This window comes from Megalobrama amblycephala, linkage group LG7 (genome assembly GCF_018812025.1).
Source record: "Megalobrama amblycephala isolate DHTTF-2021 linkage group LG7, ASM1881202v1, whole genome shotgun sequence".
Taxonomy (NCBI): Eukaryota; Metazoa; Chordata; class Actinopteri; order Cypriniformes; family Xenocyprididae; genus Megalobrama; species Megalobrama amblycephala.
Window position 1 is genome coordinate 6,877,113 of NC_063050.1, and position 22,662 is coordinate 6,899,774.

General features: G+C 34.8%; 1 protein-coding gene and 1 long non-coding RNA gene across 2 annotated transcripts in view; one reads left to right on the plus strand and one right to left on the minus strand.

Moving 5' to 3' along the window:
* LOC125271626 (junctional adhesion molecule C-like) overlaps positions 1 to 8,005 on the plus strand; it is a 75,856-nt gene extending 67,851 nt beyond the window's left edge. Inside the window, exon 4 of the mRNA XM_048195742.1 lies at positions 7,892 to 8,005. Coding sequence (XP_048051699.1) covers positions 7,892 to 7,983 — 92 coding nt within the window. The 3' untranslated portion in view covers positions 7,984 to 8,005. The remainder of the gene's footprint in view (positions 1 to 7,891) is intronic.
* Positions 8,006 to 11,191: 3,186 nt separating this feature from the next.
* LOC125271632 overlaps positions 11,192 to 22,662 on the minus strand; it is a 37,752-nt gene continuing 26,281 nt past the window's right edge. Inside the window, exon 3 of the long non-coding RNA XR_007185672.1 lies at positions 11,192 to 11,316. This is a non-coding gene — a long non-coding RNA (uncharacterized LOC125271632). The remainder of the gene's footprint in view (positions 11,317 to 22,662) is intronic.

The window sequence follows — 22,662 nt, forward strand, 5'->3', positions numbered from 1 at the left end:
CATTATTGAAGACACCTGATGATAACAAGCAGAATCACCAAAGGAGAAAATCACAATTTTTAAGTTACCATCATCGAGGTCAGGGTTTGTTTTAGTTGAGCTCTTGATCCTTGACTGTTTAATATTAGATTTTGTTTGAGGCAGTTTTAACTGCATTAAAACCAAACAGACAAGCAAAGTTAAAAGATGATCAGGTGTTGTTGGTTATGTTTTTACATATTCGATCTGAATCACTGAACTCATTTAGAGCCCAATCTCTGAGTTAGATTTACATTATTGATTACAGCAGCACTGTGATTCTACAGAAGATCAGCTTTATCAATACAATTTTTTTTTTTTTTTTGAGTTCTGATTTAAAAAAAAAAAAAAAAAGCGCTCATTTAAACACACAAACATCAAGAATCATCCTGTGAATCTCAACAGTGGCGGCCATCATAAAGCATGTTGCAGTGCATTCTGGGAGCCACCAATCAAAATTCATCCATGGCTCCCATCATGAGATTGGGCTTTAAATGAGTTCAGTGACTCAGATCAAATAATGATTACGTAAAAACATAACCAACATCACCTGATCATCTTTTAACTTTGCTTGTCTGGTTGGTTTTAATGCAGTTAAAACCGCCCAAACAAAATCTAATATTAAAAAGGCAAGGGTCAAGAGCTCAACTAAAACAAACCCTGACCTCGATGATGGTAACTTAAAAATTTTGATTTTCTCCTTTGGCGATTCTGCTTTTTATCATCAGGTGTCTTCAATAATGCTCAATCATCACTCAATTTATCACTTAATTATCTCATTAATGCTTCAGTGGATGAGATAAAAATATGGCAGGACTTTTACTTTCTGACCCCTGGAATGTCCACCTCTGACTAAACCCCATCTTTAATTCTGCAACCAGATTTCCTCCAGCTTACTCTGCATCTGAACATGCTCTGTAAAGAGTTAGAAGAATCAAGGTTATTTTCAGATAACATTTTACACACAATCTCCTGTGTCTGCTCCAGCACTTCCTACAGAAACAGAAACTTTTTGCATTAGTTTGTCAGCACAAAATTCAAACCACAGCACCTCAATCATCTACCACCCCGAACCAATAATCAATAAGTCTGTGTAAATAGTCACAATTTTGTCAGTCATCAGTTTACCCGCACCAGTGAGAGTCACAAGCTCATCTGCTTATGCCAATTAGTTAGAGGACAGCAGCCCTGAAACTAACACTTCACAATCCATGGTCACAACTTATCCTTCGCAATTGAGGCCTGTTGTTTTGTCTCTGAATGCAGAGCCATATACAAACAACAATGCTATTCCTTCCCATCCTCCTTTGTTCTCCCACCAGTCCTTCATACTGTGAATGTTACTGGGCTCTCTGGATAATTTTGATTGCCAGTGGGTCACTGTTTCTCTGTTGTCAAGTCTACAACATTTTACATTTAGCATTGTGACCAGAGGTGGGTAATCCAGGGGTCAAAGAGTAAAAGTCCTGCCATATTTTTATTCCACCCACTGAAGCATTAATGAGATAAATAAGTGATTAATTGAGTGATGATTGAGCATTATTGAAGACACCTGATGATAACAAGCAGAATCACCAAAGGAGAAAATCACAATTTTTAAGACACCATCATCAAGGTCAGGGTTTGTTTTAGTTGAGCTCTTGACCCTTGACTTTTTAATATTAGATTTTGTTTGGGCAGTTTTAACTGCATTAAAACCAACCAGACAAGCAAAGTTAAAAGATGATCAGGTGATGTTGGCTATGTTTTTACATAATCATTATTTGATCTGAATCACTGAACTCATTTAGAGCCCAATCTCTGAGTTAGAGTTACATTATTGATTACAGCAGCACTGTGATTCTACAGCACAAGATCAACTTTATCAATACAATTTTTCTTTAGAGTTCTGATTTAAAAAAACAAAGCTCATTTAAACACACAGACATCAAGAATCATCCTGTGAATATCAACAGTGGTGGCCATCATAAAGCATGTTGCAATGCATTCTGGGTGCCACCAATCAAAATTCATCCATGCCTCCCATCATGCATTGCTGCATGAATAAATTATGAGCTGAATTGTCTTAGTAATTTTCTTTATTCTCACTATTTAAATTTTGCTGTTTTTCTGTGACTTTTTAGTAGCTTGTTTTCTAATGTTCAGAGTTGATCAATTTATCAGAATATGTTGCTTGTCACCGTTGTTGAGATTCATACGCTGATTATATATTTTTTGTGATAAGGACAACTTAAAAAAAAATAAATAAATAAATAAATCTGTATTGTAAAAGTTGATCTTGTGCTGTAGGATCACAGTGCTGCTGTAATCAATAATGTAAATCTAAATCTAAGAGATTGGGCTCTAAATGAGTTCAGTGATTCAGATCAAATAATGATTATGTGAAAACATAACCAACACCTGGTCATCTTTTAACTTTGCTTGTCTGGTTGGTTTTAAAGCAATTAAAATTGCCCAAACAAAATCTAATATTAAAAAGTAAAGGGTCAAAAGCGCAACTAAAACAAACCCTGACCTCGATGATGGTGTCTTAAAAATTGTGATTTTCTCCTTTGGTGATTCTGCTTGTTATCATCAGGTGTCTTCAATAATGCTCAATCATCACTCAATTAATCACTTATTTATCTCATTAATGCTTCAGTGGGTGGAATAAAAATATGGCAGGACTTTTACTCTTTGACCCCTGGATTACCCACCTCTGATTGTGACCACACATAGCCGACAGTGTTCAAATTTAGACCCTCAGTTGAATGCTTGTCAAAATTTGTCGTTTCACTTAAGCCATCTCTAATGATAAAACACTCATTCCAGAGGTTAATGATATATGGGGCAGAATAGTTCCCCAAACTAACAAATACAATACATAAAGTACAGTCACCATCACACACACTCACACAAGACACATGAATATGAACCTGCTCAAAGATTGCTTTTGGTGTTAAATCTAAAAAACATATTTAAACTTCACATTTTATCCTTTAGTTTTTACATGATCTGTTATCCAGTCTCAGAACATCTCTGTTCATTATCATTCTTTTTCACAAAAGTCAGCTGGGTTGTTTTGGTTCTAATCAAAACAACCTACCATGCTTTGGAATTATACTCTGCCATGTCTAATGACCTGCAGGAATAAAACTATGATAGAGACACATTAGTTCAAAATCACACAGCCTCACAGATTCAGGGATTCATCGTAATGCTGAATCTGAAACTTCTATACAGTTCTTGCCAATAGGGCAACCAACATCATGTTAATAAATTTTACTTTGGTCTCCCCAGAAATTACGGACAATCACCTCATGGTCTCAGTCGGCTCTTGAAAGCTCATTCCCATCAGCTCTTTATCAATAATCTTTTTCCTTAGGGTCTTGTCCCCTGGCATAGCTGCATCAAGTTGTGGACACCCTTGCTGAAAGTTATTTGACCATATATTTTTTTAAGATTATGTTTTGCAGTGAAAGTGTTTTATTGTAATAATTCAGGGAATACCTGTAAAATAACAGTACATAGAACAGAGAAGAACGTGACGAATGACAACCAAATCAAACAGAACATGATGGTGACTCTGACATTTATAGTGTGTTAAATGAAGACTTGCAGTGCATTAGGGTACAACGGGGTTAAAGGTGCCTTTGATTTTATTTTTCTTGCTGCAGCACTTTGCAAAACAACTGCTTCTCAAGACGCACGTGCAAAGTTGTCTGATTCTTGACGTGATTGCGGGCAGCAGCGCAAAGTTGATTCTGAGGTAGTTTGAACCAATATTTTATGTTTTTTAAAATGTTGTCGATTTAAGTAGCAAATGAGAATTGATTAAATTAATGTTTATATTTTCAGACAAAGGTTATGCTGTTTTTTCATAAACACAAGATGTAGCTTCAATACAATGTGAGTTGTTTTGGGGGGGGGGGGGGGGATGTGTGATTTTTGTAAATCTGTTATGAATCAAGTTGTATTTCTTTACATGATCTTTATGATTTACAGGGGGGGGAGTATTTACAACACTTTTAATCAAGCGTATAGCGTTAGTTCTGTCAGGTCACATGAGCTCGCATCAGCTGACTCTCTGATGCTTCAAACTCGTGGCACCCCATTCACTGCCATTATAGCTAAAGCTTGGAAGTGCCAGGATGTTTATTAATATAACTCAGCCCATGCTAGGCTGCATGGATGGGCAGGAAGGTTTTGCCCAAAACAGAACCATACCGCCATTCCAAACTGTATAATTGTCAATCAATTTTAATGATGGTGATCCTGACAGATGTGATATTTTGTAAGTGATTTATATGTAAATGTTTGTTTCTTCTTCAGGTGTGTTTGGTGTTGAAGAAATTACAGTGTCAGCAAATGAAGGAGATTCAGTCACTCTGCACAGTGGTGTTGAAACAAACCAACAAGATAGAATTAGATGGTATTATAATGACATTCGCATCGCTCAAATCACTGGAAATCTCTCTAAGACCTGTGCAGATAAACAGTGTGGTAAGAGATTCAGAAACAGACTGAAGCTGGATCAGCAGACTGGATCTCTGACCATCACAAACATAATGACCTCAGATACCGGACTTTATAAACTGAAGATTTTAGGCAGCAGCAGCAGTGAAAAGATCTTCAATGTTACTGTTCATGGTGAGTCACATAAAGAATGTTTAAAAGCATGTGTTTAAATCACAGTCCAGCAAAATACTTGTATTGTTTCGGTCTGGCAGGAATGAGGTGATGTGAGAATCTAACTGCAGCAGTTTATTTACAAATACACAACAAAGATAATCCAAATGTGGCAGAGGTCCAAACAAGGCTGAACTACCAAACTTGCAACAGTGAAATAGCAGAACACAAGCAACAGAGAAAAACACTTCAACATAAAAGTCTTTAAACACAAAATAGGTCAAATGAGACAGAAGTTGAGGAGTTCAGAAAAAGCAACTACCATAATTTATTTTGCAGTTACTTTTGTTTCTACTGAATTTCTCAAGATCCAGGAAATTATTATGTGCTTTTTTCATCATAGCAATTTGTTGTTGTTGAGTTTTCCCTAAAAAGGATCTTTCAGTCAACTGGCGATTTGTGCTTCTGGTGTTTTTGCTACAGATCAAAAGAAGACAGTGCCAGTGAAGGAGAGGAAATCAGTCACTTTATACACTGGTGCAGTAAATCATGTAGATTTGATGACGTGGTATTTTAACCCTTTAAGACCTGAAGGCTTTTTAGAGTTTTTTTTTTTTTTTTTTTTCTGAGCGACACACACAAAGGTAAAGACTCATAACTCCAAAACTCTAGCAAGGAGAGTCAAAAGGTACATTGATAGAAAACATTTTAAATTTTAAGAAAATATAAATTACATTACATTTGGATATTTTCTTGCTGAGAAACAGCTGATAAAAGACAAAAAATATATATAATTTTCTTTCTTTTTTTAAAAATCTTTTTTCTTTTTTTTATTTGACATGGAATAACTCAGGAACACAATAAGATCGCTAAAAAATTCTTTTTTGGTGATGCTCTCCTATATGTGAGCTGCATCTGGTTCAAATTTCGTGGTGATAGCATGAAGAATAGTTTGAAAAATTGTTGTTCATTTTTTCCGCAGCCAGGTGGCGCCAACGGGCGGTAAACTCCGGTTTAGAGGTGCTTCTCAGCACTCGTTAAGAGTTTTTCAAAATGGTTGTCATTAAAAAGATGAGATTAAGCTTTAAAATGATATCTATTATGTGTTATTCCACGTTGGAAAACGAACATGGATGGGAACATTGGATACATACTGCATCCCGGAGAGATGTGAGACACTTGGGTAAAGTTGGTTTTATATTCGCACATTCGGACATCCGTATTCAATGCCTTGTTAATCACACTACATTGACATTCAGTGACATTCACAAGTAAATTGCCATTAAAACAATACTTGCCATTTTGATCGACTGTGAAAAATGTTGAAGTTGACATTGTTGGTGTCAATATCATGTCGCTGCTTAAAATTCACAAACATTAATTTATTGCACATTTATTGGAAAGTCTGAATTTATCAGAAGTCCGAATGTGCGAATATAAAACCAACTTTACCCAAGTAGTTAGCGGCTGTGCTATTTTTGTTGTAAACACATATTACTCAGACTCATTAGAGGGTGAAAACAACGCAACAGAAGCATGTTGGAGGCTTGATATGAAAGTTTAAAGTCTCTGGTTTTGTATGCAAAAAGAATTTTTGTGCTACCTATATGGATTCAATTTTTATTGGCTTTTAAAGAGAGACACACCGACGCTCCATCCGGTCTTAAGGGGTTAATGACATTGTCATCGCTGAAATCACTGGACATCCTAATAAGATCAGTAGAGATGGTCAGTGTAAAGATGGTGTGGCGAGCAGGACGAGGCCGAGAGCTGTGGGAACGGGCGAGCTCCTCCGTGAGAAACTCGAGACCGGTGTGGCGCACAGGTGATGCTCATTAACACTCACGCTACCAGCCGCGCTCTGTTCCCACTGCTCTCGGCCTCATCCTGTACACCACATATGGTGATGAGAGATTCAGAGACAGACTGAAGCTGGACCACTGGATTTCTGACCATCACAAACACCAAAATCACAGACTCTGGACTTATAAACTACAGATCAACAGCAGCAGTATTATTAGGAGCTTCAGCATTACTGTCTTTAGTGGGTCTAATTTAGTCATTCAATGGCACAGCAGTAAAGTTATTTCTCTTTTCAGACCACTGCCTTTTTCTACTTGCTTCCTCAATATTTTCACTGGCTATGATTTCTAGAAAAATGTTTTTCTGTTGGATGTTGCTTAAATCGTAAAATTACTAATTCTTAATATTGTTTTCAAGTCATTCTCTCAGTTTTGAAGACCTCGTGTAATTAACTTTACCCTACTGACATTTAAATCGGCAGAATTTGCAATAACTGCGTGAAAAATATTTTAAAGCCCATTTTATAAATAGAATAGGCTCAAAAGCACAATATCAGTGGAAGTGAGATGCAGTTATGATGTAGAATTGGCCTAATCAAGAAAGTTAACGTAATTTTTCACTTTTTTCTGTATTATGCTCATAAAATCCAGTTATCTTTCTGGAGAGAAAACTCTACAGTTTCTGATGGTTTGTGTTTCAGATGTTCCTGCTGCTGAACGAGATGAAATGAAGAGAAAGTCAGTGGGCAAATCTGTTACTTTAGACTCTGGTTTAATTAAAACCCTAAATTATTCAATTATATGGTATTTTAATCAGATTTCTAATTGCTGAAATCACTGGAAGATCAGAGTAAGATCTGTACAGATGTTCCAGTGTGATGAAGAGATTCAGAGACAGACTGAAGCTGGATCATCAGACTGGATCTCTGACCATCACAAACATCAGAAACACACACTCTGGAGAATACAAACTGAAGATCAGCAGTAGCAGCAGCGGTGTTGACAGAATATTCACTGTATTAACTGTCATTGGTGAGTATAACTTATTTATTCATTGAATTTCTCCTCCAGTTTTTGAATACGGCTCAATAATATTGTTTTCATTGTCTCCTATTTGAAAAAAAGAGCTTTATCTCAAGTATTAAAATAGTATCTAAATAGTCTCTATCATCTTCACATGCATATCAAAGTTGTATATCAGCATCACAACAAACACAAGCTGTTCCCAAGTCTTATGTTTATATAAAACATGCATAACAATTTTGATCTTTTTCCAATAAACACTGCAGTTTGGTGTTGATCTGACAGTGTTGTGATGCTGTTTTAACTGCTCCTCTTCATAAGCTCATCAGATTTATTAGTTAAAACATAAAAAGCTGGCAACAAAAGGTGTAAATATCAATCAATTATATTGTAAATGGATAATCAGATGATGTTTAGTAATATTGACTGTATCTCTTTAGCTGTTCCAGATTCAAGTTCATCTGTAGAAGGAATATGTGTTTCTGTTGTTCTGCTGATAACGGTTTCAGCCGCTGGTGTGTTTTGTTATTGAAAGAATCAAGCAAAAAGGAAAAGTGAGTATTGCAAAAAGCTGATTTAACAAGAATGAGTTTTAATTGTGTGAAACAAGTCTTTCATTAGATGTGAAAATACAAACTTTTATTCTAATTTTAACCAAAGTAATGTGTGTTTAATCAAGATTTGTTGTTGTTCAAATTTTTGTGACATACGGGAGGCAGAGCACTCAAGGTGAGATATTAAACACTGAATTTTTCTCCAGTTTTCAGTGTCACATGATCCTTCAGAAATCATTCTAATATGTTGATTTATTATCAATGTTGGAAACAGTTGTGCTGCTTAATATTGTTTTATAACCTTTTTTGAGGATCCTTTGAAGAATATAAAGTTAAAAAAAGAACAGCATTTATTCCAAATAGAACTCTTTAGTTGCAATATACACTATTGTTCAAAAGATTGGAATCAGTCATTTCTTCTTTCTTTTTTGACAGAAACTAATACTTTTATTTAGCAAGGTAATGATAGTAAAGACTTATTGTCACAAACACCAGCTGGAGTGCCCTTTATAGCCACCAGAAGGCACTCCACCCAGGACTACAGAATATATATATTGTTAGAAAAGATTTCTATTTTGAATAAATTATTCTCTTCTTAAAAAAACTTTTTATTCATCAATGAATCCTGAAAAAAGTATCACAGGTTCCAAAAAAAGAAAAGAAAAAGGCAGCACAACTGTTTCCAACACTGATAATAAATCGGCATATCAGAATGATTTCTGAAGGATCATGTGACACTAAGACTGAGCAATGGCTGATGAAAATTCAGCATTACATCACAGGAATAAATTATATTTAAAGTATATTAAAATAGGAAACCATTATTTTAAATTGTAATATTTCACAATATTACTGTTCTGTTTTTTTTTCTGTTTTTTTCTATACTTTTGGTCAAATAAATGCAGGCTTGATGAGCATAAGTGACTTCTTTCAAGAACATAAAAAATTGTTTCCAAATTTTTTACTGGTACCCTGTATATATTACTTGCCAATATAATAGTTCAAGCATTTTAGTTATATTTTAATCATTGAGCATTGTGACATTGTGTTAAATATTAGGAAAAGAAACCGCACCATACATTCTGCAAATGGCAGAAAAAAACGCGTCTTTAATAGTTTTGTATTTGTGTAACTAGTCTTTTCATTTCTTTTACCTTCTGTGAATCTTATTTCATACATTGATGGCTACTAATGGTGATTGAATGAAGATTTTGCTGCAGATCTTTCTGAGGGTAAACCTTCAATCATTCACATCATCTATTACCATCCAGTATGATGTTTTCTCCTTTTCTGTCTGTTTTATCATATTCATATTGTGTTCTTTATGTGTTTGTGGAATAGTGTCACTGCCAGCAAAGGAGACAAATGGTGCAACCAGCCAAAAGAAGAATTCCTCACCATTTTGTGAAGCAAAGTACTTTTGAATATATTTTGTAAATATTTCAAAATCTCCTAAATAAAAACCATATGATATAACCATATATGCTGTTTTATTTTATTTTTTTAAACAATGAAAGTAACTTGAATGTTCTTTGTAATGTTGGAGCCATTTGTAGGTTCCAGATCATGGTTCTTTTCTTCTTTGTGTGTCAATTCACTATACTGTAAAGTCAAACATTTACATTTCAGAAAATAAAACACAATGTTTATTTTCTTCTTGACTTTGCCATTGTTCAAACAGGCAATGTGATGCGCAATTATCAGTGTCTTATTTTGTGTTATTGGTTCTTTAGCATTTCTTTCGAGTCTACCCTTATGGAAAGAAAATATATTTCCCTATATATGAATGATCAATATATTACATGATTTAACAGTATTTGAAAATATACAGAAAAATATATTGCGTAAATATATTACAATATATTGAATAATACATAAGGAATTGACGCTTTTCATATATTGAAAATATGTGATATATTTACTAATATATCATAATGTATGTCATTTTATATTCAGTAATATACTTCATAATATATAGATTTATATGTGATCAGATATGGTACTGCATGCATTATATACTGCGGGTATATTTACTCATGCAGTTTGAACACATATATGGTTAAGTTAGTTAACAAAAGCACACCTGCGTGTACTAAAGTTTCTACCATAGAGGCTATCACTGTGCTATAGTGTGCACAGCCGTTACTGTTAAAATAAAATTATTATAGTATTAACAGTGTTCAGCCAATCATAAACCTAACCACAAAAACTCATGCATACCAGAAAACCTTTTAAATTTCAAAATAATAGAACATTAAACTCTAACAGATTTCCCCCTATATTAGCCTAATATTGAGCAAAATGCATGAAATAACTCTTAGTTTTAATATTTACTCTCCTTTAACAGTCAGAAGGAAAGCATGCTGGGAACTAGAAGTCTGTTGTAACCACTGATTGTAACTCATTCCATGAATGTGTGTATATATGTGTGTACAATACATTCGCATTTATATGGGAACATGTATGTGCAATATATGTACATAATTAAGGATAAAACTTTATGAATGTAATGCTATTTTTGTCTTCATTTATAAATATTTTGTATCAAAATATAGCCATACATGGTCAATGCATATATTGCAGTATATTGAAAAATATAAGCACAAGTTTCCCATATGTGGAAATGTATTATGTAATACATCACATTATATTTTGCAGTATATTCCCATGTATTTTTGTTCCGTAAGGGTATAACAGGGGTGGTAAACTCAGCCCTGCAGAGTTCAGCTCCAAACTCACCTGTATCTTTCTAGTAACCCTTCAGACATTGATTAGCTTGTTCAGGTGTGTTTGATTAGAGTTGGAGTAAAACTCTGCAGGACTGTGGCTCTCCAGGACCAACGTTCGCCACCCCTGATTTCCAGCACACCCTCTCCAAGTAGAGTGCTAGTATCAGAGAGATGAATTTTCTGCTTTGGACACTAGAGAGCGATGATGTGCTTGTGTTACATTTTCCTAAATATCCAGCAAAGTTATTGTGTGTGATAGTTTAAACCAATGTACTCAATATCCAATTGTTTAATTTAAAATAAGTAAAAAAAAAAAAAAAGTAAATGAAAGACAAAGGAGCCCATTTCCACATAAACTAAAAATTGAACATTTTCTGTATGCTCTGATGGTAAACTACTAAATTAAAACAAAATTTCAGACATCACAATTAAGAGTGAAAACAAATACAGACATTGGCTGTGAATAAAACCAAATGGTGTGAGGCAGGGACCTGTATGAATTCTATCATCACTTCCACTAGATACAATGTTTGATCATTGTTTTTTGGGGACATTTTCATACACGGGCTCCGTCTTTGATTTCTGAAAGGAAAAATAACTAAATCAGGAAAGTGCTGCTTAGACAGAACTACTTAGGCTAGCTTTCTCTCTGAATAGCTTTGTTATTCTCTTAATAACAAGACCTTATTAATGTAATCTTTATCTACAAATACTGACAAATGTGCTTTGCTTTGAAAAACTACTGTAGAGGACAAATGCTAACATGGAACAGCTAGAGGAAGTGACATCAATCAGGACTTTTTAAACAATTAAATAATCAAAGAATATATTTATGTTCTGAAGATTCGTTTCGACAACCTCTGTGCCGAGAATGATTGTCTTTCAGACAAAAGCAACAGAAAAGATACTTTTACTGCATGTCTACAAAGCAACTAATGGATGCTAATATTTGAGCTCAGAATAATGATGAACCGCAGTAATAATAATGATGGTGGAGTTGATAAACCACCCACGTATATAGCTGTAAACTTCAGTCACACTCTGACTGCAACAGCTTCTTACATCTTGTTACCTTTTGTCATGTTGTTGGTTTATACAATGCTGAATCTGTTCTGTCTTCCTCCTGGGTTTTGACTGCATTAACAAGATGTGTGAAAATGACAAAGTTTTCAATATTGTGTTTTATTAATATTTGTACACATGAATTGCTTGATTTTCTGACCTGTTTTTCTACATTTCTTGTAGATCCAGACTACTTGAGTTCATACCACTACACGAGCAGCAGCCCCCTATATTTATGATTAACAATCAAATGATTAATTAGTTAGAAACTAGTTGAATACAGGTGCCATCAGTTGTCTTCTTATAAATGACTTGTTTGTCATTGAGTCAGTATTGCTGATGCAAAGTAGGCCCTTCATTACCAAACACCAAGTAACTAAATTAGGATACAATTATAGTCATTCGTAAACATTAAACTGTTGGTTACTTTAAAACTAACCTTCATCTGGAAGATCACAGGGATAAGTGAATATTTGATCTGTTAAAGCCACAATATGTAAATTTTCCCCGCTAGAGGTCACTCATTCAAAACAAAGGCGAAGCTCGATGACACCTTGATTTCACAGAATCATGGGAGGTGTTGTCTTCACGTCTACAACCGGTGGAAAAGAATCAGGACGGGACTCAGTCAGAAATCATGCTCATGGATGAGATTATTAACGTTATGAAGTGGAGCATGGCCGAATGCTGTGAGAGTATTAACAAGGCCGCTGGAGCGATTGCTAATAATAGACGAGCGCGACACACGTCTCGACAGCAGCGGATCTTTTATTATGCCGCAGTCGTCGCTTCCGCTTCTTCTTCTTCCGCTTCTTCTTCAACGAAAATGCATGAAATTCATAGTGTGGACAGAGTTCATCTAGACGGTTCGAATGAGCCCGGTGCTGCCTGGATTGGTGAAGATTTAATTTATAATTATAGGAACATTGTCATTTTTCATCATTGTGTAACGGGGCGTTTCAGAAAAAAAATCCCATCAGCCTCAGTTCTATAAAAGAAAGTGATGAGATTTGTTCTTCTACTTCCACCCTTTTTTTTCCCACTGACGATTTATGAATGGAAGTCGCGGCAGATCTAAGGTATGGCATTGTGATGCTAGATTAGTAAGTTTTGTGAAATTATTATAAATGTAGTGATGTGTTAAATAATGCGTTGCCCTTCTCTTTGCTGTACGTCTTCCTGTTCATTGAAATGGAAGTCGCAGCAGGTTTACGTGTTGCATGGTGGCAATAGACCAAATGTAAGGATCGTTTGTGCAGTCACATGTCAAATATTGGAAGATTATTGAGTGTTGAACACATGAAGCATCATTTAGGAGGTAGTAGTTTTATTATCCGATGATCGCGTGGCCATGTGTATTTTACAAGTGTTTTATTGATGATGTTATTTTGTTTGTTTTTTAGTATTATGGCTGGATGGTTGCCCGAGTGTCATAAACCAAAATTACAGATGGTAGAGGTATTATTTTTTTTTTTTTATTTAAAAAATAAAGGGTTTAAAAAGGGAGTTTTAAATGTTTTAATGATTTGAATGTTTTTCCTGAATGTTTTATTTCTTCTAAAATGTTTTGGTAATGTGATTTTTTTTTTTTTTTTCCTTTGTATTGTAAATATTTATTTTCAGTAATGGATTGTGTTTTCCCTTACAGGGATGCACGATTACCGTTTATTTTAGGTTGAATTATTGTTGAGATTGTATTTATTTATTTTTTTTGGTTGGATGTTGGACCAGAGACTTCGGTAAAGTTGGTTTTATATTCGCACATTCGGACTTCCGCTTTCAATAACTTTGTTAATCTGCATTAAAAAAGGCTCATTTAATTTTATGTATCCTCTGTATATCTGCATCTTCTGTAAGGTTGAACCCTTTTCCAACATTCACTGTATGACATGTACTGTATTTGAGATACATCTTTTCAGACTGAGGACAACTGAGGGACTCAGGAAGACAAAATAGGAAGACATTCACTGATGCTCAAAACAGCATTAAGATACATTAAGGGGTGTGTGAACTTTTCAAACTTGATCAGGGTATTTTGTCTTCTTGGAAACACAAAAGTATCTTAGCTTCTGCAATACTAAATGAAGAAATATGAACTTTAACCAAAATAAGAAAAAATTACACATCCTGTTCAAGAGTGTATAGCTTGCAATGAACAGAATTGTAATAGGCCTTTGAATTGCAGTAAAAGGTAAAAGCAAAAATGCAAGTCATGTAGGATTTGTTTAAACTATATACATTTAAATATTCCCATGCAAACTAGTAGCCTATATTTCAATAGGTTTTGAATAGAAAACCATGTTTTAAAAGGTCTTGCTTGTATCTTCACAGACTGAGCAATAAATTGCCCATTCATGTTTGATTGATTTATGGTTAAAAGTGGTAAATATTTTGTGGGTTAGTGTTAAAGTTTTAGTACATCTAATTACTCAAACTACCGATCCAATCTACTCTCCTTTGCTCTTGCAGCTGTGATTGCAAAATGAAACCTGTAAGAAAAATAACACAAAAGGTTACTGGCAATTTTTTTTTTTTTTTTTTTTTTTTTTTTTGCCAGGACATTATTTAAGTCACAGGCACTGCAAGTCATTAATGACAGTAAAAAATAAAAAAAAAATAAAAAAAATAATAATAATAATAATAATTTAAATTATATTTACGTAGAATATTAAGTATGTTAATATGCCAAATTTAATGTTGTTTCAACTTCTAAAATTTAGTTGGGTTAACTTACTTTTTTAAGTTTTCAGTACATGAAAAGTTTTCATTTTTTTTTTCACTCAACTTAACTTTTTGAGGTACTAATTTCCACTGACTAATTTGATGTACCCCTATGGTGAAAATCAAGTGTTTGATGTTGTTTAAATGTCTATCTGGTGTTTTTAATATGCTTTAAGACAAACCATGTGCAAATTCATCCATCAACACCATTGAAGAGTATTTTCTCTTTAAAACTGCAGTAAACCAAAGACATTCTCAAACCCACAGTTTAAAATAGTGTTTCTGACGTCACAAACTATCTTGTAACCAATCACATCAATGTACCGGTGGGCCTTAGCACATGACCACTCTGAAGCAGGAGAGTCTCAAGAGAATATCTCCTGGTATATTTTTCTGTTGATATAAGAAATCAGGTAGATTTGGCAATATTGCAGGTGTATATGTATGTAATGATGTTATGATGAACTATAAGCCTTTCTGAACTGACGTTCTGAGTTGTTCAAAGCGTTTGTCAGGATACTGATTGCTATAAGGCAGCTGACTGACTGGCAAATGGGATCATGGTTTGTGTAACATTTGCAACACATTATTAGCTGTTTGTTAACATAGTCAAGCAAAAGGCTAATCGTATTATTTTCCTTTATGTGTCTGGTGTTGTAAAAAGCAATACCATTGTGCAGCATTTACCTCAGTGAGATCACCGAGTAGATCTCTGAGCTTGTGCGAGTTAGCATAATTAGCATATTCATAGATCCACATATAATAAATAAGGCAAGAGTGTAGAGTTCCATTCAAGTTATTTTAAGGCATGAAGAATTTTTTTCACTGGAAAAAAAAAATGTTTAAATGTGTAATTTTGATGATCAAAGATGAGTTTTAAAGGGGTCATGAATCGAGAAATCAACTTTTCCTTGAGCTTTTGATATATAAGAGGTCATCGTACTATAAGAATATCCAACTGTTTTGTTAGTCCAATAAAAGCTTTTATTGACATAAGACCCAGCGAACGACTGATCCTGGAATGTGCCTATGGTGAATACATAAAAAATCTGCCTCCACAGAAGAAATCAACGCCTACTTCATCTTTGCAATGTTAGCCCCGCCCACTTACGTGTTACTGGGACGAGGAGGAGAGAAGAGCGATACAGGACTAAAAATAGCATTACCTTTCAAAGGATCCTAATGCTAGGAATATGGTTATATATTTTCAACAATGTGAATGTCTCAGTTAAGCTTTATTTATTTCTATTCTGTTTTCACTGTGGATTCTTTGCTAAATCAATTGCATTTCGGCGCAGACTTTGCAAACAGACTTTTACGATATGGACTCCACAGTTATTTAAAGGTGCCCTAGATTCAAAAATTGAACCTTATTGAACCTAAATTTTAGGGGGGGGGGGGGGGTAAATTGTAAAATCGTGCCCCGCACTTTTTTCGGGCAAGTGTGTTCACATAGAGGCCAGTGTGAATAAATCTTGATTTAAATTCAAAGAGTCTCTGCATGACCGGTCATTTTATTCCTATCAAGTCAGGTCAAGTCACCTTTATTTATATAGAGATTTTTACAATGCAGATTGTGTCAAAGCAGCTTTACATTGATAACTAGTGACTAATTTTGGCTGCACAGCAGCTCTAGAAGAAAATGGTGTCATTGTCTGGCTTAAGTAAATTCAGTATTGATTCTTTCTGTTGTAAAAATCAATAATCAGTTAATTTATATCAGCACTGGAGAAAACAGTGATGTCATCATCCAGCTCAGTTCAGTTTGCATACAATGGTGTCAATGCAGACAGATCAAAACACTGCTGAATATCAAGTGTCCCCAACTAAGCAAGCCAAAGGCGACAGCAGCAAGGAACCCAAACTCCATCAGGTGACATCAGATGACAAACAGGTGATAAAAATGGAGACAAAACCTTGAGAGAAAACAGGCTCAGTCGGGGGGCCAGTTCTCCTCTGGCCAACCGCGAACAGTGCAGCGTTACAGGTCCGATTGGGATTGCAACAGTCAAAATATTTATTCCAGTTCCATTTAGTTGAAGATCGTATTCATCACAATTCACGTATTCATCTGTGCCACTGGCTGTCGTGTCAGTGAGGCCTTCACAGGGGATGATCTAGTTTACTCAGTCTCTCTTATCTAAAATGAGACAATCTAAACATTATGGAGCGCTCACACTGGCGGATATGAGGGATACTGACAAGTATCATTTCCTTGACTCTCCTATCTCCCAGGCCGGCCTCTTTGGCAACACAGTTGAGAACATCGGGCAGCAGTTCTCGGCTGCACAGAAGCAGACGGAGGCGATCAGACAAATCCTGCCCCGGCGGCCTGCTGCTTCTTCCACCCTGCTGCCCCCCTGCCTGCTCATCGTCGATGATGCCTCTCTGCATGTGTCTGTGTTTGATAGATTAGTTGTGTTCATGTTTTAGTTAATAAAACTTGTGCACAATACATATTTGGTTCAGACTCACTGCCTGCAGATAAATGTCACTTAAATGATCGATATTGTTACATGCTCTAAGCGCTGTAAATGCTAAGGAAGAATTATTTTTCAGTGGCCATGAAAAATATCCCTTTCTTAGTATTAATTAATAGTCAATACTGAGTGTTAACAGGAAGAACTGGTTAATTGATTGTAATGCTAATGTAGCTACATCAAGTTAATCCGATTAATTATGAATATTTGTATCAGTTAATCATAAGTTATGAATAATTATTCATTTTTCCCCTTAGAGGTAATTTGCAGTTTTCACTGTAAATTTAAGTCCTGTAAAACCTAAAAGGTTGCTATTTTATGGTAAAATGCTGGCAACCACAGTTGCTGTTTTTGTTTTGTTTTTGTTTTGTTTTTTTGCTTTGTTTTGTTGTTTTTTGTTGTTTTTTTGGGGGGGGTTACATAATTTTCACTGTGTTTTTTTTTTTTTTTTTTTTTTACAGTAGATAATACAGAATGTTAATTGGATAAAGAGAAACCTGCATGAAATGAAGAGGAAAACAAAATATTAATTAGTATAATGCTACTATAGTAATTAATACTGAGACTTTGATTTGGGCAAAGAGTTGAGGACTTGCAACTTGAAACTTGTCTGTCTTGACAGACTTGAAAGACTCGAGACTTACTTGTGATTTGCAAAACAATGACTTGGTCCCACCTCTGGTAAAGTGTCGTGTGCTGTAGCATACTAGGTACACCCATATTTAAGCACCCACCCATGTTTCAATATGGTATTTGCCTAGTTGGGAACCTGTAAGCTGCAAGCGATGTGAGTCTAGACCACTGTCTACTGCATCACCAAAGAATCTTTTTGAGAAGCCATAACACGCAACGACCACTTTGTTTTTACAGGTATGTTCTTTGTATTGTTCAGTAAATCAAGTCTGTGTGTACAAAGTTTTATTATTGTAACATGTTAAATGATTGCTTATCTTTAATTCTAAACATTAAATTAAAAAATTCTTCATTTGTAGATAGATTAAGACTGATGCTCCGTGTTTGGGGATTATTTTGCAATAATAACCAATGTTAATACCCTTATAACACTGATATACTGAAAAAAAAATTGATGAATTGATATGAATTGATTTGAGCTGAAATTAGGCTACTTTTACCTGTCTAATATGTTAAGAAAAACAGAATCACATTATTAATAGAAATAATAACACATTTATAATTGAAAAAAAACAAGATTTAATTTATACCATGGAGTTGTTGAATGCTTGATTCTGTTTTTTTAAGGACAAATTTTAAGGTGACATTATGTTCCAGTTGTAACACGAGGTTGAAATCAAAGTTGAGGAAGCAGGACCTAAACACAGCAGTAGTTTTATTCTAACAGAATCCAAAACAGAAACTCAGGGAACAGGCAGGAACAGAACACATATGTGACAGAGAACTGACAAAGAACATACTGAAACACAGGGCTTAAATAAACAGTGAACTGAAGATCTAACGAGACTAATTAACAAGACACAGCTGAACTCAAACACTAATCAAATTAGAACCATTGTAACAAACAAGTGGCGGGAAACTGAGAACAAAGAGAACATGTGACCAATGAAAAACAAACTCAAAACATGAACAACTAAACAGGGGTGTGTTTCCCAAACAACGATGTAACTCGCTGCTGAACTACCATAGTACAATGCATCGTTGAACAAATCAACTAGCTAGTCACGACGTTTCCAGAAACTGTATTGTCGCAAACTTGTCGTTCAACCACATTGGTGAATGACGTCACGCTGGTGGTGGAGTAATAACTTCTTTAAATGAACCCGTTTGAGATCGAATTAATGCTAGAATTTCTGCTATAAATTACGGACATGGTATTAGAGGGCTAATTCTCATTTTCCTCAGTTATTTTGCTTTATTTCCAGATAGAATCAATTGCTTGTTCTTATGCACTAGAGCATGTACGCACATGCACACTCTTCAAAAACGGTGCTTTAAGTCTCTTGACTAACTAAAATATATAAATGACATTTGTATATATTCAAAATAAAAGATATACATTGTACTTAATGTCAGCTTGCTTATTTTGCTCAAGCTAACGATTTATTAAGTCCCCATATCATAAAAACAAGAAACTATGCTTCTAACCACAGCTCGAGAGCTATCGTTCTAACCACACAAGTTTGTGATGCAGTTTGCGAATGTTTGTTTGAACTATGGTTTCGGGAGACACCAAATCGTTGAACTATGTAAGTAATGACAGAACTTGCGATGTTAGTTGGCTAATGATGCTTTTGGGAAACGCACCCCTGAACAAAACTCAAACATTACACCAGTAAACGCACAGCTAAAGTAGTTCCAGGAAGGTTTTGACTGCATTACAATTCCATATCACTTTGCAATAATTTCACAAATAATTTCAGTTATTCCAAAGATCCTTACTGCCTACAACAGCAAAAGAACTAAAAACTACGGAGCCCCTAAAGGGACGTGGAGGTGGAAAAAAAATTGTGAAGGAAGGAAATTTGACGTGCTGGTGGAAAAAAATTGGGATGGGAGCCCCACACAGCAAAAGGACTCCGTGGCGGATCAGCCACGGAGGTATCGCGCAGAGGTGGAAAGTCCAGGGGTCAGAAAGTAAAAGTCCTGCAATATTTTTTTTTCCACCCACTGAAGCGGTGTGAAAGTTAATGAGATAATTAAGTGATAAATTGAGTGATGATTGAGCATTAATGAAGACACCTGATGATAACAAGCAGAATCAAAATTTTTAAGTTACCATCATCGAGGTCAGGGTTTGTTTTAGTTGACTTTTTAATATTAGAATTTGTTTGGGCTGCTGTAACTGAGTTATAACAACCAGACAAGTAAAGAGAAAAGATGAGCATGTGGTGATGGTTATAACAAATGGACAAATAATGCGCAGCTCTTAGAGTTTGAACTTTGAAAAGAGTTTGACTTAGATATAAAGAAATGCAGTCAGTGCTTATGTCAAGCAGTTCAGTAAAGTTGCCAATATATTCACAGATTCGAGCTTCCCAGATCAATAACTCCTGAGCTAAACATTGTCAAAACTCAAATGCAGCCACTTCCATCGTATCATAGTAACCTAGACAACGTGCAACAACAACCCAATTTTCCTCAAATGTGCTTTATAATATAAATTGGTCTCTATGAGCAAGTGGCGGAGACAAGTCTGAAGGGACCGTTTGAAAAGCGCAAAACCTAAAACCCTTTTGCTCATTTTATATTATGAAAAATACTCAATAACTTCACTGTAACACTGTACTGTCACCAAATTCAGGTCATACGTCACTGCTTTGAAATTGTTTTTTTTATATATTTCATACATAAAATAAAAGCCTAATAAAATGTAGCCTACTATTTTGATAACTGGCTGTTAATGATTATTATTCAATCTACTAACCAACTCTTCATTTCCACAGCAAAAAAAAAAAAAAAAACCTGTGGTGTTTGTTGTCTGGCCCTAAGAAGATGTCTTTGCTACAAAACCTTTCAAAGCACTTTAAGGACCAGCTGACTGCAACTGCTGTTTTCACCTCTTTTCCATTGAGCTTTTTGTTATTTGGATTAGAGGCACTGATTGATGTCCAATTTTTATGCCCATGCAAAATTGCGGAAAATGCTGTACTGTCATTGCTCATCTGCTGTGCACCTGCTTGTTTTGTTTTTATGTTAATGTTTCTCACTTTAAGGCCGTTTAAATCAAGTAGTCTCTGTGATGGTCTTAAATCATTCCTGCATTGCCTGACTCCAGTTGTGGTTTGGATGCTGCTCTTGCTCTATGATGGTGACTATTTTGCCTGTTACTACACAAAATGGAATGGAGTGTATGTTTATGATAATGAGCTGCAAACAAAATGGTGTAAACCCATTGGAACGGATGCGCGCACAGAGGCTCGACTACGAAACCAGACTCTTCAATGGATTGTTGATTCAAAGGTAAGTGTCATAAACTGTCCTGTTTTTCTATATTTATTTTTCATGAAATTGTATGTAAAAGTAATTCTATCCTTAACCTTATTTAAAAGGTTTTTATAGCCACTGTTCTTCTTTACTATTGTAACAATTTTATAATAATTATCAATGCATAAATTATGTCTGCATTTTCTTCACAGATCATATGTTTTCTCCTGGTCCTTTTCTTCAGCGTTATAACAGTATTTTTGGTGTTTGTGTATGATATGTTGGTAATTGTGTACAACTTGTGCAAAACTTAATATCACTACATTGTCATGGTCATGTTAATTTTGTTTTATATTTAACCTCAACAATGGTGACAGTCAACAAAAATATTTTTTTTTTTTTTTTTGACTTTAGTACAGTTGTCTCAAACTCAATTCCTGGAGGGCCACAGCTCTGCTTTCACATAAACTTTCAGACGCCATTTTTTTTTCTGGCTCAAATGTCACGGAATGGAACGCATAGGATTGTGGGATTTCAAAGGCAGTAAAGGATGCATCTATGGTGCCTTCAAAAATCGATCAAATGAAGGTATCACAGGAGACAGGAATTGAAGCTAACATCGGATTCGGACGTGCCTTTGCCTTCCTTGGAATGCATCCTTCAAAGGCGGCATTTAAGATTTTTCAGATGCAGCCATTATTATTGTCTAAATTCTCGTTTGTTACTATGGTTTCTGATTAGTCCTTACCTGTTCCATTGATTATCATCCTTAGTGTATATTTATTTAAGCCCTCTGTTTCTTCAGTTCATGCATGGTCTAATGTTAACATTTGGGGTTCTTATGTGTATGCTATTGCTCTTTGTGTTAAAGTCTATAATCTTTGTTTTTTTTTTTCTGAGTGAAATGAACAATCAGAAGTAGAAATGTTGGAGCAGAGGATAGATACTGTATGGCTCAAAATATATATGGATAATATATCTATCTATATAGAGAAAATTAAAAATTCACTGGGTGTGTCAGAATCACTCTTCATGCATTTAGAAGAAATGTTAACAAATGTTAGACAGATTCATTTTTGAATGCAATTGCTATTTTTAAGAAAATAAGTTTTGTGAATTTAGGTTTTTTTTCATGTCATCACATTGTTTAGAGAATAAGAAAAAAATGGGAAAGTTTTTGTAAAGTGTTATTATATTCATGTTATGCTTTGCCCTCTGTAGGGGATACTAGGACTAAAAAAAAAAAAAAAAATACGATATGAAAGATCAAACAGAATGATTTGAAATACCATTATGCTTTATTCAATATGTGTAAAATGGCCATAAATGGGTTTTCCCATTATATATAATGTATCCACTGTATCTAATTTGCATATTCATGTGTTTTTTTGGGGCAATATATAATGAAAAAAGGACTGTAATAACTGGAATAATAATTGGCAAGATTTTTATAATAATATCTAATATTTCATAGGAATATTAAAATATAATTTATTTTCCTATTCACTTGTTGTGTCTATCAAAATGCGTAATAAACATACTTTAAGTCCTGGTGTCCTCTACAGTGGACATGTATGAACACTTTTAGACATTTCAAGGGGTTTTTAAGATTTACAGTACTATAACTGTATTTCAGTTTTACAGTAACTACATGGTACTGTAATTATGTAATACGGTGCAATTACTGTAAAAAACCCAGGTAATCAGTACACTACTGTAATTATTTGTCCTGAATATAGATTTCATAATATTATATAGAATTAAT